The following is a 13,127-nucleotide window of genomic DNA, read 5'->3' as shown; positions in this document are numbered from 1 at the left end:
ATAGCTATTAATTTTTTTTTTTAAATTTTAGTTTTAGAACCAATCTTAAATATTTTATAATAATTTGTTTATTGAAAAAAATAATATTTTTATTATTTTTTATTTTGATGCAATAAATAATTTTTTAATAAAAATTATTAGCTTTAATTACCTAAATTCAACTCTAAAAACTATGGTTAAGTTTTCTATTATTTTTGTATATTGTTTATGAAAAAAATTATAAATATTTTAAAATTATAAATTTAAAACAAAAATTGACTTAAATTTAACTTTTGTATATTAAGTTTCAATTTTCTAATTATTAGCATATAATATAAATTTATGAAGTTGAACATATCTTAGTTTTTTGTTTCCCGTTTTAACCTTGTTTTTCACAGCCTATGTATAAGTAACGCATGACACAAATTTTACGCCTATGCTTATAAAAAATTTGTGATATTTTAATTTGGTTTCTCATTGGTAATTTTTCAAATAAGTCTTTAAAAATTGTTTTTCATTTTCATGTTATCCTTTGTAAGTAGTTTATCAATTTTTTTTCTATTATCTACCTATATAAACATTCAATTTAGTCCAATAATTTTTTTCAAACAAATTGTCTAAAAATTATTTTTTGTACTCAAATAATCCCTTTTATGGCTTTAGTCCTCTAAAATTCACAATATATTTATTTGGTTATTTCTTTTTGATTTTTTAAATAAGTTTCCTAAAAATCATTGCTATTCTCATATCAACCCTTTGTAAGTAATTTATTAATTTTCTTTATTATCCCCCGATGTGACATTCAATTTAACTCATACAATGATAATATATTCTCAAATTTATCAATTTACGCCTTTATTCCCTTCATATTCTTAAATATCGTTTTAAAAAAATCTTAATCTTATAACCTAAACTTTCATTTAGAAATATAAAGAATAAGAAATAAAAATAATTTTGGAGACTAGATTAAAAAAATAAAAAGGAGAAACTAAATATAAAAAAAGTTACTTTTTTAAAGACTAAAATCTTATTTAAGCTATTAAAGTCTTAATCGCATTTTTTTTTTTGCAAAAAGAGAAATGAAAAACATGATTTTCCATTATTGTTAAACAAGATTGATATAGAAAAATATTGTTACAAATTATATAGAATTTGACCCATTTTTAGTACTCTTATAGCGCCTACTTTCCTGAAAATAATATAATTTTTAATTTAATATTATCTTCTTATTTTTATTTAAAAATAAAATTTAAAAATTAATAATAAATATAAAATGAAATATTTTAATAAAATAAATGTATAATTTTTTTTGGTTTAAATTACGTGTAGTCTCCACAGGAGAGATTCAATTTAAACCTGAAACATCTACAATATGATAGGGGCAGTATAAAAATATTTCTCTAGAATATTTGTAGCCTTGTTTTATATCTGTCTATGAAAAAAAGGGGCAGTATAAATAATTTAGATAGACGTGTGAAATTAAATGTCTTGTCTGCACTGTGCACAACATGCATTTTTCTTATTTGGTTGGGAAATTAAAACCTTATCTTATCACCCATCAAAGATGACAACATGGGATAGAATTTATATAAATTTCTGATGTTGTAGATTACATGCTCACCCTTTTCCTATTACGTTGTTGTTTCGTATTATGTGTCTAAACTTCACCTCAATTTGACATGGCCAACGAAGTGGTAGTGTCTGGCAAAGTTCCTCGAGATAAATACAGATCTTACTTATATGATGAAGCTGATACAATCCAGTGGAGACATGGTGGACCACCGATATATGATGATGTGAACAAGCTCTTTGAAGATGGCCGAACCAAGGTCTGTGTATTCTCTTTTTATTTTATTTTTCTAGTTCTCTGGATAATGTATGGTCACAATGGAATTTTTGTATTTTTCAGGAATGGCCAAAAGGATCATTAGAGGAGACAGTGCAAAACGCCATAAAATCATGGGAGATGGAGCTCTCACACAAAACCCGTTTGCAGGATTTCAAGACCATAAATCCTGAAAAGTTCAAGCTCTTTGTTAATGGTAAAAGGAGATTAAGTTAAACAGTTTCTATTACTCCATCTTTAATTTCCCAAGAAAATTTTAAGACTTCATTAGATATTTTGGTTTAATATGTCACTCATAATCATTATTTTTCTTTAAATTATTAGAATAAAACTATATTTTTAATTAAAAAATAACACAGACTATTTAAGATACTGTAATACCCAAATTTTGGTCTTATTATTTCGTGGGAAAAGAAAAACAAAATTTAATTGTATCAAACTTGTTGTTCTTTTTCATTGATTCTTGGTTGTTTTAGGATTCATTTGTGTCGTAATATGATAAAATATTTGAACATATTTCATTGGTAGGGAGAGAGGGATTATCTGCAGAGGAAACTCTAAGCATAGGAAGTTATAATGCTTTGTTAAAGAACTCTCTGCCAGAAGAATTGAAGTATTACAAAGCTGATGATGAGACATTTGAATCGTCCCATGAAGCCTTTAGATCAGCTTTTCCTCGTGGATTTGCATGGGAAGTGATCAAAGTCTATAGTGGAGCCCCGGAAATTGGTTTCAAGTTCAGGCACTGGGGCTTCTTTGAAGGTCCTTTCAAGGGACACGCCCCTACAGGGAACATCGTTCAATTCTATGGCTTGGGAACTCTCAAGGTCTGTGTTGACAATATATCGTTTTCTAAACTTTATTTTATTAGTTAAAATAATTGTTTAATAATAATTCTTTTATTTAGTTAGGTAATTGAAATATAGCATCTTTTTAAAATGTTAATTTTTATCTATTAACAATTTTATTCTCACGTAGATAATTTGTTAGGCAAAAATATTTCAATTTAGAAGAACAAAAAATATGTTTTATTTTCCTGTATTTTCTGATCTTATACAATTTAAATCCTTATCTTTTAAATTGTACAAACATGTGAGAAACAAACATATAGTAAATAATTAAATAATTATCTCAGTAATAGAAGAATTTCTTTGTATAATTTTGTAAATATAGAACAACAAGTTGAACAAATTAAAAATTTAGAATTTAAATTATTGATTGTAACAAAATAAATTTTACTTTTTTAATAATTCTTCCTTTTACTCCTTCAATTTATGAAAATTTGCTACATTTACCTTTTCACGTTTAATTTTTTAAAATCATCTTTGTCTATAAATTTTATTAAAACATTACAAGTTCATTCAAGTTTTTTATAATATAAAGTAATTAAAATAATGATATAAATTAATTCATATCATCCTCATTTTATGTAATAAAATTATTTTAAAATAAAAAATCATAATTTATTGAAAATATATAATTATCATATCTTAAAGTCTGGATTAAAATTAATAATATTCTTTTTTTATATTTATAAACTATTTTAACAATTAATTTTATCGAACACTTTCAATTAGATCAACTAACTTTTAAATTTTTCTATTTCATCTTTCAACTTTTTTATAATTTTTTTTATTTTTCATTAACTTATCTGCTTGGTTTTACTAAAGTGTTTCTAATAGGTGAAATCAAATTAGAAAAAATGAATATAAGCACTAAAAGGAGGGGAAAATATTTTACTTTTATCTTTCCACAAAGGGAAAAATCTCCAATAATATTTTATGGGAAACTTTACTTGTACACATGAAATTCTATTATTTTTTATACACATGATGATAACGTTGAGTAAACTATTCATTAACGGCCCTTATAGTTGGGTTATCAAACTAGACAATTAGTGATAAGTAGGGAACAAATTACTAGTACAAACATTGTTACAGATGTTGATCGATAATTTCCATTAAGTTGTACCATTGTTAACAAAAAGACTAAAAGTGTACAATCTCGTGTTTGAAAATATTAGAACATTTTTTTTTTCAAAAGATCCCAATTAATCCACAACAAAATATTTGTCCAACATTAAATTATTTCAAATAAAATAAATAAATGATAAGCAATATTTTCAGAACATAGATTAAAGATTAAAGGCAAAATTTTTTATTAATTAAAAACTATTAATAATACCCTCTTACCTTTTTAATATACATCAAACGTGATTTTTAATAAATTTATTTTTTAATCTTTATACTAGTGACTTAAAGCATTGATTAGCAAAATCTATATAATAACTATGAGTGTTGATGAGATTTTACTACACTGCTGACAAAGATATTGTAAAATGAACTGAGTTTGTCTATAACCATGAGCACTGGTTCCCCTCACAGGTTGACAACACTATGAAAGTGGAAGAGGTGGAGATTTACTACGACCCAGCACAGCTAATGGGAGACCTTCTATCAGCTGGATCACACACAGACAAGAAGAAGGACACTTCAGCAACTTCTCGAGGGTGTCCTTTCTCCAAATAATCATGTTAAATAATTAAAAATAATAATAAATATTTATTTTAGTCTCTTGAATTTTACGTTTTAAAAAAAATCACTTCTGTTGATATATTTATTGTCATTTTATATAAAAAATGATTAAAATAAATATCATTTGTAAAATTTAAAAATAAAGTGATATTTTTATAAAATTAGTGACATAAGTGAGCTTATAATTAGAAAGCCTAAAGACCATATTTACTCAATAAAAAAATAAATAAAAGATATCCTTTGATATAGCTACATATAAATATTTGAGTAAAAGAAAAAGAATGCAATTATTGGTGTAATCATGTGATAAATGGGGCACTTAATAAAGTAGGAAAAGTGAGGGTGCGTGTGTGTGGATTCACTGATTCGTGCCATGTTTGTTGTTTTGGAACCCAATTATACGTTACATAATAAGTGCATGCTTTATGTCTATGCTGCTGTATTGATGTAATTTTCAGGTAAGATAACGTGTTTGACCTGTAATTAGCCTTTGCTTAAGCAGCAGCAAAAGTAAAAGAGATTGTTGTTGGAGCAAAGTATTAATTAAGAGTGTTGGGATTTTGACTTAAACATTAATTTTAAAAAAATATATAAAGAAAACGTTAATAAACAATTATTAAATCAGGATAGTTGTATTAACTTGGCTTTCAACAAATGGTCGTTGAGAATTGTTTCATGAATAATTAAAATAGACAACAAAAAGTTATTCACTTTTAAATTACAAAAATTGCAGATCGGTTCCATTAATAATGATGATTATTTGTTTAAGTTCCTTTTTAGAAGTAAAAGCTGTTGGAAAAGCATAAACTTACAAAATGTCAAATTCAACACATAAACGCTGTTGGAACATTAGTTAACCCGAAGGGCATTACCACGTACTCGTAGTGTTCTTTATGCGTCCTAAAGGCTGTTTTAGGTATGTCTTCTGGCCTCATGCGTATTTGGTGGTAGCCTGATTTTAGGACGAGTTTAGAGAAGATAGTTGTCCCTCCCAACTCATCCAAAAGCTCTTCAATGACTAGAATAAAAAATTTGTCTGGAATGGTGACGCTGTTGAGAGCGCGATAGTCCACATAAAAATGCCAACTACCGTCTTTTTTCTTTATTAGAATCAGCGAGCTAGAATAAGGACTGGTGCTCGACCTGATCATGCCTGTTGCCAACATGTCTTTCACAAATTTTTCGATCTCCTTGTGATGATATGGGTGTCGATAAGGGTGAATATTAAGGATCGTAGCTCCTTCCTTCAAGACGATAGCATGGTCACACTCTTTTTGTGATGGAAGGGCAGTTCCTTCCTTGAATAGCTCACCAAACTCTCGTAATAACTCCTTTAAAGCTTCAGAGGCAGTGACTGAAATCTAAGTAGGCATTTCAGAATAGCCCATGGTCATCATGCTTAATTCGACATAATAAGTCTCTGCCTCTCCCCTCAATTCTTTTCTTATTGCCTTGAGCGAAGCCACAGTTCTGGACAGTCCCACGTCCCCCTTGATCTCAATGATCCTTCCATCCTTGTGCACGTCAATCAAGTGTTGTCGCAGGTTTGCACTGAACTTTCCTAGGCTTTTAAGCCATTCATACCCCATAATCATGTCCACCCCCACCAAGTCAAACAAAAAAAAAATCCTGAACTACTTGTAAAAGAACAATTTATAGAAAATAAGAGGATTTCATACTTAAGTTTTTAAACAAACAAAAGAGACACATACATGCATGTGAGCATATAGTGTACAATTCACAACTTTGAAAATTGAAATTGTATACTGATTACTGCTTTGTGATTTGATGGGGAGGGGGAGATTTAACAGAAAAAACAAATATCCTACCCAGGAAACAACCGAGCTGCAGTGCGATAAGCTGACATAGCCTGATCACCCTCTTCTTGAGCAACATAAGCATTCCCATAGCCTATCCATGCAGGGGGAAATGTTCCATCTAGACTAGTAGCCTTGCTGTATGGTACATAATGAAATTGAATAATAAGCTTTAATAATAATTTTCGATAGCAACAGATGCATAAATAAGGAGCCGTTGGTAATCCAAATTTATACAGAAAATTTTTATGATACATTAGACAAGCAATTTATGTTCTTGACAAAGAAACTGGTGTCTAGAGCAATCCAACTCAGGCCAGAGATACATGACCAACTCAAACTTAACAGGTCACATTTCAATCAAACAAGCCCAGGACCAATTATATATGCATTATGGCTGGGTTGGTAACATGTCATTAAACAGAACAAATCCTCCACTACCCAGGCATAACATTGTTATGAAACATTGATCTATACATCAAATGTCAAATATAACAAATCACCTGATGCTATGAAGAATCATTAATTTTTCTAACAAGAAATATAACAATTTTTCAGCACATGGTCAGCTCAAGTCAATAAGAAAGTCCAACAGTCAAATTTCATAATAGTTGACATGCAAAAAAACAAAAAAAACAAAAAAACTGAATCATATTCCTTCAAGATTAGTCTTATATAACTATGATAACAAGTTATGTTTACCTAAAATAACGGCGGGATTGATCATACTTCTTGATACAATAGTAGTAACAAGCAACAGCAAACCATGATAAAGCCCTAAAACAACATCAATAAATCTCATTGTATGCATAGAAAAGGCTTTAGAAGACAACTATAAATATAAATATCAAGCAAAAGTCTAATTAAAGAACTTATATGTAGCAAAATCTTAAGACAAGAAACATTATGGAAAAGTGTTTACTTCTGAGGATAATCCTTCACCAAATGGCATGCCATCAGATACAGCTCATTTGAATGCCCAAGCTCCATAGCAGCAGCCAGGTGTACTAACGTACTCTTGAGATGGAAAGGATCCCTCTCAAGCAAACTGTAACAGAAGTGTTTAAGCTAAGTAAAAAAGAAAAGAAGAGAACATAATGGGAGCACTGAATGATGCAAAAAGCCAAAGCCATTTATCACTCTCACTTCAGTCTCCAGATCAGATCCCCAACTTACACATAAGTTAACTCAAAACATTTCTGATATTCACCACACTGATGGTAGTATTCAGATTTGCAGGACAATAGATCAGTGTTGGCTTTTAGCGTGCGCAAGAAAGAAGGATCAGATTGGTCACTTTTACAGCTTTCATTCTCAAGATCTCTGAACTTGGCTTCTACAACATTTTCTTTGTCATACTGCATAACAAATAAGGGATTAATCTTTCATCAGTATAAAAATTTGGATAGAAGCAAATTCCACTTGAAATCCAATATTACCTTCTTTATCAAACAAGAATAAAATGATGAGAGCCATCCATCCTCATTACCAAATTGCAATGATGAGATCAAATTTGCTTCTGATATTCCCCATACAGAAAAGGAAGACAGATATATATTAAGATGATTTCTGAATTAGAGAATCTGCTTCTTGAACCTATTTCGCTAAAGATAGAAAATAAAAATTAGAGAAATTTCCAATGGATATGTGAAAACTTCTACCTTCCTCGCATGTAAGCATGTGATTCTCAATAAGACATTCCAAAGCCTGACAAAATTATTGCCAAACAGCAAGGAAAATTTAGATAACTAGTGTATGAGAATAATATGCAAGTACATATACTACAAATGATACTTTCCCATCTGCATAATGGAAAAATAAATTAAAGCACTATAAAGCTCAGCTAAAGGCTACTGGATATGATGTACAATCTACATTGAATAAATTACCACTTCAAAGAAACTATCGTTACAAAAATAAACACAGTTTCTGCAGTAATAGCTGTTACAGAAGTTTAAGGGATGTAAGCATTTTTTTAGGTTGCTAGTGCAGTGCCTAAAGGTGGTCAAGGATGGGGCAGGGAAAGGGAAAGGGGTGTTCCATCAGATGATGTTGAAAGCCCTATCAAAAAATTGCAAGCAAATATCCCAACCAAATGAGCAAGTCTCAGAAGACAGATCCCAGCATTACAAGAGTAAAGATATCAGAATATAAATGCATACCTCATAGCATAAAGGATCTGCTTTTATCGCAGCTTTATACCTTTAAAAAAAACAAACAGAGCAAAGAAAGTGAGCTTTTTCTTTAATCAAGTTGGAATGGATCACGCTTTTGTAACTCTTCTCAAAAGCAATAAGCAACAGTACCCCCTCCTTAAATTTAAATGTAGAAAATCAATAAAACACCATTTTTCTAAATATCCATAGTTAGAAGACAACAGTCAAAATGCTTCAAATATACTCACTCACCAAAGTCGTGCTGGGCACGGTTTTCTAAAGCTTCGTACGCTTTGCCTGTTAAGAAACATATTGCAGAAGATATCTGTTATCGCATAACAAAATGTATTCAAATAAGCAAAAACTAAATAAATAAAAACAGACATTATTCTGGCATATTCCAAACTTTTTCCTTCTACCATTTTTTTTTCACAGTTCAAGAATTTCACTTCTACAATATTATTCTGGCATATTAAATTAAAGCAATAACTCTGCCTATGGGTCCATAGCTGGTCCCAAACCCAAGTAAAGGAGGAGAATTGTTTGACCTTCAGTAGCTCACGTAAAACTTGTCAAAACCTTTCATATGAATTACACACAACAATGTTGTGCTAGGCCTAGGTCATTACCCAGAAGTAATGCACTGAATGACTCGAGTACAATGTCAAATGAGCTAGAGTCACTGCACCTAAGCCTAAATGTAGTGTCAAATGAGCTAGAGCCCTCCCTTTCTAAACATTGGAATGCTTTTAAGGGGAAAAATCTTGGAATTTTCCCCCTTTTACATTGCTAATTTTTGTGCTTCTCCTCCATCTTTGACAAATTGAAGGCAAACCCTAGTGTAGTGCCTCACTTCATCTTCCTGCTTCATTCTCCATTTTTGGCCAAGTTCCAATCGTCTTTTTCTTCTCCAGTGAAACCCCAGCTATTTTAGACGTGGCCTAGACATGTTCAGGAGATACTAAGATGTTTTCCTGCTCCTCCCATCTGCATTAGAGCTTTTTCCCGTGACTAACAACTCTATTTGAATATCTAAAACAGAAGCAATGGCTTCTTCATCACTTATGATCATTAATTATACATGTCTTTAGTTTGAGTATTAATGTTGTACTTTTAAGCATATATATATATATATATATATATATATATTATATATATCTGTGTGTGTATAATTTACATTAGGTGTATTTCAAACTTCATAATAGCGGTCATTCCTATAGTGTTTTTGGAGTCGGCTACTCTACGCCACTACCTAGAATTGACTACCGTGTCAAAGAATGTCTACAGATCAGGTTTAACAACATGATATTATTATCTTTTGTCTCTTCCTAATCAGCATAAAAACTGTTGCCAAAATAATACACAAAGTTGACCTATTTGTATAAGCAATTAAAACCAGCATTGCCAAATCAACCAATCCATATTTCTGATCATCTACAATTTGTAAAGTACGAGGAACAAGAAACATCTCTGGTATACACTTCTTTAAGAAATTAAATCAGAGATAGCTCACCAAAACCCGGCCATGATTCCAGCTCACACAAAAGAATAGAAAATGCATTATGTTTAAACTAAAGCTGCACGCATTATGTTTAAACTAAAGCTGCACTGTTTCAAGTAAGACCCGTTTGGATGAGTCTCTGCTTATATATATAAGTGTCCTCAATAGATTAACAAAGAGACCAGCGACCTTTACTCACTTGATTCATTTCTCACGTCTTGTCCATTTATAATTTATGGCAATTTTTTTAGCAGAACTGTTTATCCTTAGCTCGTGTATTCCATCACGTTTCCTTAATGAAAATCATTCCCTCGTCCAAAATAGATCATCTATCGCTTCTTACAATAACACCAAATCATTTCCAATCCATATCCTGCGCTTTGTTCGTATGCCATTTAAACAGGGGCGGCTCAAGAACTTTTAGGGCGTAAAGCAAATTAAAAAATGAGACTTTTTTATTAATAAAATATTTTTTTAAAATTATTATAATTTTATTTAAAATTTATTTTTCAAACTTTTATTTAAAATTATTATAATTTTATTTAAAATTTATTTAAAATAAGACCAAATTAAAATAATAAAACTTGGTGATTAAGAAAATAAACTTGACACTTGCAATCTCTACACTTTTAAAAGTAACAACTTTGTCAAAAAAACTGCAAAATACAGTTTGATAAATATGGGTAATAGAAGCTGAGTAGTGAAGGGAAGACTCTTGTACAAGTGTCTTTGCGTTGAAAAAATAGAAAGCTGTATACTAATGCGCGTTAGAAAAATATAAGACTTTACTTCCTCCTCTATTTCTAGCCCAAAGTTGTTTTTAATAAAAAAATACAAATTGAAGGAAAATTGAACAAAAAAAAAGTAGTTAGAGAAAAGAAAAAGAAAAAAATAATCATTAAATAAAAAGTAAAAAACTGTTTAATTTTTTCTTTGTTATTTAATTATTTTTTAAAAAAATAAATTAAAAAACATTTATTATCTATTAGTTAAAAGTTATAATTCATTAAATATTATTTATAATATTAATAAAAAATTAATAATTACTTAAAATATTTAAATTAAAAATTATTTTTAAATTTAATCTTTTTAATTTTTTTAAAAATATAATAAAACTAAAAAAAAACATTTGGGCCTAAATCCCTTGCCTTACTTGCCTGGGCTTTAGGCCGCCCCTGCATTTAAACAAAACATATATAAACAAACATATCACAATCACATAAATACTTCCAAATTTAGTCGCACAGACATCTAAACAGAAAAGTTAAATAAAAAAAATGAACTCACATTGATTTCACGATCTTCAGAATCTTTGCCCAAGTACATGACATTGGAGTCCTTCGTATCGGAAACATTTCCATCGTCATCGACCTTAGCCTCACCCAGCATCGACAAACATTGATCCCACTCCTTCAACTCCTCCTTCAATTCCACCATCCATACATCATTACCAATCAGCAATAATAACAAGAACAAGAACAATAATAATTATAATTACGAGGCATTTGGCGGCGAGGTAGCGGAATCGGAGGTCACGGAGAACGATTTTGGAGGCATTGAGGAGGTGGAAGGCGCGGCGGTAGTGGCGGCCGAGGAAGAGAGCTTGGGCTTGCATGTAGATGTCGGCAGGGTCATTGGTGAAGGCGGCGACTTTGTCCGCGAAGAAAATGGCGGAGGAGTAGAGGTGTTTGCTCACGTAGTCCCTCACCACTCCACGAAGCTTCTGGATCTCTTCCTCCCTTATTCTCTCTCTCTCTCTCTTCCGAACCCTCTACTCTTACCCTAAGTTTTCTGCTTGCTGTGCTGTGTTTTCCCTGTCATAGAGAGAGGCCAAATTGAAAAATGTAGAGGAGGGAAGGTCACTCAAAATAATAAAAGTATGATTATATATCTTATTTTAACAGAGATCATCAATCCGTTGTAGTCTAGTTGGTTAGGATACTCGGCTCTCACCCGAGAGACCCGGGTTCAAGTCCCGGCAACGGAAGTCTTTTATTTTTCAATGTTCCCATGTTGGCAATAGTTCGTAACTTTAGATGTTGAGATTCACAATCCCATTTTATTTCAACGTTTCAACTAAACAGTATTAGTAATACACATCCAACCTTCCACCTCTGTGGCTATAATTATTTTATTTTCTGTATATTTTTTTATTAATTTTATTCTAAATTTTAAAAATAAATATTATTAGTTAAATTTTTCATATTATTTCATATACATTTTTAGATTCTTTATGAATTTCTATATTTATATTTATAATATTTTTTATTATCTTATATAAAAAAATTTAAATATTTTTGTTTATATAAAATTTATACTATATATTTATTACAAAATAAAACATTTGTTTAATACAAAAGGTATTAAATAAATACAAAAATGTTCATAATATATATTTATGTTATTAACTCTTATTATTTTATTTTTAATTAACGGACTTGAAACTATCGTCAACTATTTCATTTTTAATGTTCTTTTATCATTAATTTAGTTTATAAATTAAGCTAATATTTTTAATCACTAAATTGATTCATCGATAAATCTTATTTAAAAGTTAATAAAGTATTAATATCACAATCCAAACTTTTTTCTTTATCTAGCAAAAATGAAAATGAAATAAAAATACTAAGACTTAAACTTTAAACTCAACTACCACTGTCTACACAGACAAAAGGCGTTCATCTACTTTAATGTCTTTCTTAACTCTTCTCCGAGCTTAATACAATATATTATAATGAATGTAAACTATTAAGTCACAACCTTGAGATGCTAGAATGGGTGTTGGAATGTGCAAAAGTCGTAATTTGTTGTAACGTGAAACTCAACATTGCAACATGCATGTTCTTCTACTGCATTAGCATTGGGTGTTACAATGCGCAATGTAAGTGTTGTAATGCTTAATTTGGGCATTGTAACGGTCAACATTTTTCTGCAACTCTAATTTTTTTCCTTATTGTAATACTCAAATCAACATTACAATGCTATCTCCAAACTTTTGCATTCAAGTTTCTAATTGATTTTCTTCCTTCCAAATTCGTTTTTTTCAACTTAAACATTTAAGTTTTTGTTTCCAAAATCCAAATCCTAAAAATACATTTTTAAAAAATCATGAATTGTTTTAGAAAAACACATTTAAATGAATTTGATTTCCTTTTCAATCATTAAGCAAAAATTACTTAAATATGCATTATTTCCATGCATTTTCAATTCAATTTTATACACATTTATACATTTTAAGCCTTATAAATCTAATGTATTTGTAAATTTATCACCTAGCCATTAATTATTTGACAC

General features: G+C 30.0%; 1 protein-coding gene, 1 non-coding gene and 1 pseudogene across 3 annotated transcripts; 2 read left to right on the top strand and 1 right to left on the bottom strand.

Annotated features, from left to right (window-relative positions):
- The first annotated feature begins 1,632 nt into the window (after window positions 1-1,632).
- Window positions 1,633-4,365, top strand: LOC113865746 (pathogen-related protein-like). Of its 2 annotated transcripts, XM_027500483.1 has the most exons (5): window positions 1,633-1,808; window positions 1,889-2,021; window positions 2,354-2,652; window positions 4,210-4,281; window positions 4,318-4,365. In XM_027500483.1, the coding sequence occupies exons 1-5, from the start codon at window positions 1,659-1,661 to the stop codon at window positions 4,351-4,353; spliced, it is 690 nt and encodes a 229-aa protein (XP_027356284.1). In that variant the 5' UTR covers window positions 1,633-1,658; the 3' UTR covers window positions 4,354-4,365. The 2 variants fall into 2 exon arrangements, with proteins under 2 accessions (XP_027356284.1, XP_027356283.1); XM_027500482.1 differs by having other exon boundaries at window positions 4,210-4,353.
- A 1,819-nt stretch (window positions 4,366-6,184) lies between these two features.
- LOC113866106 lies at window positions 6,185-12,743 on the bottom strand (annotated as a pseudogene).
- TRNAE-CUC lies at window positions 11,748-11,820 on the top strand. Its single transcript has one exon. It is a non-coding gene; the product is annotated as a tRNA-Glu (tRNA).
- Window positions 12,744-13,127: the final 384 nt, after the last annotated feature.

This window comes from Abrus precatorius, unplaced genomic scaffold (genome assembly GCF_003935025.1).
Source record: "Abrus precatorius isolate BTA unplaced genomic scaffold, Abrus_2018 Scaffold4, whole genome shotgun sequence".
In the NCBI taxonomy this organism is placed as follows: domain Eukaryota; kingdom Viridiplantae; phylum Streptophyta; class Magnoliopsida; order Fabales; family Fabaceae; genus Abrus; species Abrus precatorius.
This window is presented reverse-complemented; position numbering and strand designations above follow the sequence as displayed.

What these genes read in the sequence shown, in the direction of transcription:
- LOC113865746 (XM_027500482.1), top strand. Translation starts at nt 1,659, where the DNA reads ATGGCCAACGAAGTGGTAGTGTCTGGCAAAGTTCCTCGAGATAAATAC. An exon ending in GTTCAAGCTCTTTGTTAATG is followed by an intron (nt 2,022 to 2,353) that starts GTAAAAGGAGAT and finishes TTTCATTGGTAG; the next exon opens with GGAGAGAGGGATTATCTGCA. An exon ending in ATGGCTTGGGAACTCTCAAG is followed by an intron (nt 2,653 to 4,209) that starts GTCTGTGTTGAC and finishes TTCCCCTCACAG; the next exon opens with GTTGACAACACTATGAAAGT.